Below are 4,301 nucleotides of genomic sequence, written 5' to 3'. Positions count from 1 at the left end.
GTATAATGTCAGAAAAATCACCTCATGCTTCTTCATGGGAAGAGGAAAAGGGACTGTTTTGAAATACATGAGAGTGCTGTGCTCTTAAGAGAGCCAGCCCTCACAGAAATCTAGCTAACCAGAGCCTAACCTGCTGGGACACTATAGAGCTTAACTAACCCCAGACATGGAAATACCAAACTCCAGTATCCTCTAGACTTCCATGTGGGAAAAAGGAAACACCCAACTCCAGCCCACTCTAACCTTCCTGTTATACTAAAGTGGAGGAAAAAAACTGAGAAACACTTACAAAATTTACAGCCCAGAGGCCAAGGCTCACTAAGACACTGAGCCCTAACCGTAGGACTATAGAATCCTTCCCCTCCTCCCATGCCTGACCATCACATTTCTAAAAGTCTGCTTGCTCTGTTCCTTTTACCCAGTGCATCATGTCTAGGTGTCAAGAAAAGAGTACAAGCATAACAAAGGCGAAAAAAAAAATATTGAAGAGTCAGAGCATGATTCAGAACCAGATATGGCAGAGGTATTAGAATATTAAGGCTGGAAATTTGAAATAAATATGATTAATATCACAAGGGATCTAGGGGGTAAAGTAGATGGAAGGCAAGAACAGAATGAAAAGACATGCACAGAGTTACAATCCAAAAACCCCATACAAACAAACAAACAAAAAAAACCACCATCACCAACAACGAAAACAATTCCTGAAGAAATACAGAATTCTTAGACAAACAGAAATTAAATGTATGTGAAGTCGATATCCAGACTGGACAGAATTGTTAAGAGAAATGCTTTAAAAAGAAGGAAAATAATATAGTTCACTGCGTCAGAGATTTACATAAAGTAAGGAAGAATACTGCAGAAAGAAGAGTCGAAGGTAAAAAAACAACAACAAAAAACATTAGTTTGTTGGGTGCCTGGGTGGCTCAGTGGGTTAAAAAGCCTCTGCCTTTAGCTCAGGTCATGATCCCAGGGTTCTGGGATCAAGTCCCTCATTGGGCTCTCTGCTCAGCAGTGAGCCAGCCTGCTTCCTCCTCTCTCTCTGCCTGCCTCTCTGCCTACTTGCAATCTCTATCTGTCAAATAAATAAATAAATAAATTCTTTAAAAAAAAAAAAACCACACACACACAAAAAAAGCATTAGTTTGTTAACTTAGGGCACTTGACATACCCTAGGTGACTGTAGGCTGCTGAGAACAAGAAGGATCTGGATGGCAAGATGTTGCTTCAAGGACTTGAGGTAACACAGAAACAGAGTGAGCAAGAGATTACAAACTCCATAAAATAAGAAAATAAGGAAATGGGTAAAGTCTTTGAATTGGGAAGATCCCCGTGGAAGTGTGAGAAGACACATCCTTGGAAAAGTTTTGAGAGGCCCCCAGAATTTTGTGGACTGAAGCTGGACTGAAGGGTGATGGTCTTCCTCTGTACAAATCCAGATTTATGAGACTATGAGAAGCCATTGTTTTTTCAGATGTGTAAGTATCAACCCAAAGGTGCAAGAAGCATGAAGAAACAGAGAAAATTCTCCAATCAAATAACAAAATCTTCATTAGCAGAGTCTAGAGAAATATAGACACATCTGACAAATTATTCAAAATAACTGTCATAAGATGCTCAATGAATTAGGAAAGTGGCATGTGTTTTAGTTTTATTGCATTTGCTTCAAATCTTTAACAGGTATAAATAGTTTTTAAAAGATTTTATTTATTTATTTGACAGAACGAATGAGAATGAGAGATGGCCCAAATAGGGAGAGCGGGAGTCAGAGGGAGAGGGAGAAGTAGGCTCTCCATTGAGCAGGGCGCCTGATGCAGGATTTGATCTCAGGACCTGGGATCATGACCTGAATGGAAGGCAGATGCTTAACTGACTGAGCCACTCAGAAGCCCCAAGTATAAATACTTAAAAAAAATGTTAGAGAACATGGAAATTCTATAAATAGTCCTCAAATCATGATCAATATTTACCTTGTGATATGCACTAAATTTCACAAAATAAAAGCTCTACATTTAAAGTGCAAATCACAGCTTCTTATTACTTCTAAGAATGGAATTTAATATACAATAGTTTGGGAGTGTAGCTTTTTAAAATTAACATATAATGTATTATCTGATCCAGGTGTACTGGTCTGTGAATCATCAGGCTTACACATTTCATAGCATGCACCATAGAGCATACCCTCCCAATGTCCATAACCCAACTACCCCACCCTACCACCTCACCCCCAGCAACCCTCAGTTTGTTTTGTAAGATTAAGTGTCTTTTTTTTTTAATGTTAAGAGATCATCAATGAACTACTTGAAAACACAAAAGAGATCACACACTAATTTTGAAACTATATGTGCCACTTGGGGAATTTATTAAAGAATTAATACTATTTTCTATATCGTGTATAAAGTATGTCTTACAGAAATGTACTTCATGGGATGCCTGGGAGGCTCAGTTGGTTAAGCCGCTGCTTTTGGCTCAGGTCATGATCACAGGGCACTGGGATCGAGTCCCGCATGGGGCTCCTTGCTCGTCAGGGAGCCTGCTTCTCTCTCAGCCTCTGCCTGCCACTCTGCCTGCTTGTGCGTGCTCTCACTCTCTCTCTCTCTCTGACAAATAAATAAATAAATAAAATCTTAAAACAAAAAAGAAATGCACTTCATTTCGGCAAAGTTTTGTAGGAGAAATAAAGTCTACCATATTTTAAAATAAGTCAATAAACAATGCATGAAGACACTTTGGTATGGAAGTGGAAGAAATGAGGCGGGAAAATATTTAACTATAATGGGGCAAATAAGAGACTACAAGAAGAAGCATACTGATAGAGATATTTAGGAATTTCAGGATTTTACCTAGTTACTCTTTAGACTCTCCTCCCCCTCCCCCCCGCCCCAGGAGAAATATTTCATTTACTTGAAGAAAATACTACTTTATGGACCACATCTCTGAAGGCTTGTTTTACTTGCTGGTTTCTCAGAGTGTAAATGAAGGGGTTTAGCATAGGGGCAACAGAGGTATTGAGAATAGCTACTCCTTTTGTCAATGATGCCTTTTCTTTTGCAGAGGGATTAGCATACATAAATATACAGCTTCCATAAGAAATGGAAATGACAATCATATGAGAGGAACATGTGGAGAAAGCCTTTTTTCTCTGACTGGCAGATGGGATTCTCAAAATCGTTCTGATAATATACATATAAGATAAAATCACCAGTGCCAATGTGAATAGCAGAGCAACCAAAGCAAAGTAAAAACCAATCACTTCTAGGAGCCACGTATCTGAACAGGATAGTTGTAGAAGGGGAAAATAGTCACAGGCAAAGTGATCGATGACATTGGAAGCGCAGTAATCCAGCTGGAGCAGAAGCATGAGGGGTGGGAAAATGGTCAGGAACCCGCCCAGCCACGCACAGAGCACAAGCACTGTGCAGACTTTCCTGCTCATGATGGTGGTGTAATGAAGGGGCTTGCAGATGGCAACATAGCGGTCATAAGACATGGCAGTCAGAATGTAAAATTCTGTCACCCCCATGAAAATAAAGAAAAAGAGTTGGGCTGCACAGTTGTTATAGGAAATAGTCTTATCCCTGGTGATAATTGCTCCCAGGAATCTAGGAATACACACAGTTGTAAATAAGATTTCTAAGAAAGAGAAGTTTCGGAGGAAGAAATACATTGGTGTCTGCAGATGAGGGTCCACCAAGGTTAGGGTGATGATAGTCAGGTTTCCAGTGACGCTTAATAAGTATGTGATAAATAAGAAGAGAAAAATCACAATCTGAAGGTCAGGATCATCAGAAAGGCCTAGCAGGACAAACTCTGTGATCACTGTGTGGTTCATTCCTCTCTCTCTCCTTTTCTTCTTTTAAAGGTATTTATATGGCAAGAGAATTAAAGGGAGGAGATGCAAGTTATAACTCATGATGATCAATATCACCATCATTGATACCATTGTAAAATACATTCTATAGTCCTTGATGATCTTATTTTCTTTTGATCGTCTTGTTTGCATTTGGCTGTGAGTTTTGCTTTTTTAGTTTTCTTACATGATTTGAAATGTAGTAAGAGTCAAAAAAAAAAAAAAGAAATGTAGCAGGAGAAAATTGGAAACCTTTATACAATAACTCACATCATTGAAAGATGGTAAATAAAATCAGTACTTCTTCCTTTGTCCAATTTATGTATATTATTGATTTTTGTTGACAAATTAAGAGAAATAGGCATTTTTCTTTCTTTTCTGTCACATATTTGTTAATGGATACTCCCACCTAAAAAAAATAGAAATGGATGATCTTAATTCCATCACAAGG

At 38.6% G+C, this 4,301-nt stretch overlaps 1 protein-coding gene across 1 annotated transcript; it reads right to left on the bottom strand.

Moving 5' to 3' along the window:
• Positions 1–2,896: 2,896 nt before the first annotated feature.
• LOC132020765 (olfactory receptor 6C3) lies at positions 2,897–3,832 on the bottom strand. Its single transcript, XM_059404911.1, has one exon. It carries the CDS (start codon positions 3,830–3,832, stop codon positions 2,897–2,899), a length of 936 nt encoding a protein of 311 aa, XP_059260894.1.
• Positions 3,833–4,301: the final 469 nt, after the last annotated feature.

The sequence above is a fragment of the Mustela nigripes genome, chromosome 6 (assembly GCF_022355385.1).
Source record: "Mustela nigripes isolate SB6536 chromosome 6, MUSNIG.SB6536, whole genome shotgun sequence".
In the NCBI taxonomy this organism is placed as follows: domain Eukaryota; kingdom Metazoa; phylum Chordata; class Mammalia; order Carnivora; family Mustelidae; genus Mustela; species Mustela nigripes.
This window is presented reverse-complemented; position numbering and strand designations above follow the sequence as displayed.

Excerpts from the sequence above, each read along its gene's own strand:
- LOC132020765 (XM_059404911.1), bottom strand. The coding sequence starts at position 3,832 with ATGAACCACACAGTGATCACAGAGTTTGTCCTGCTAGGCCTTTCTGAT.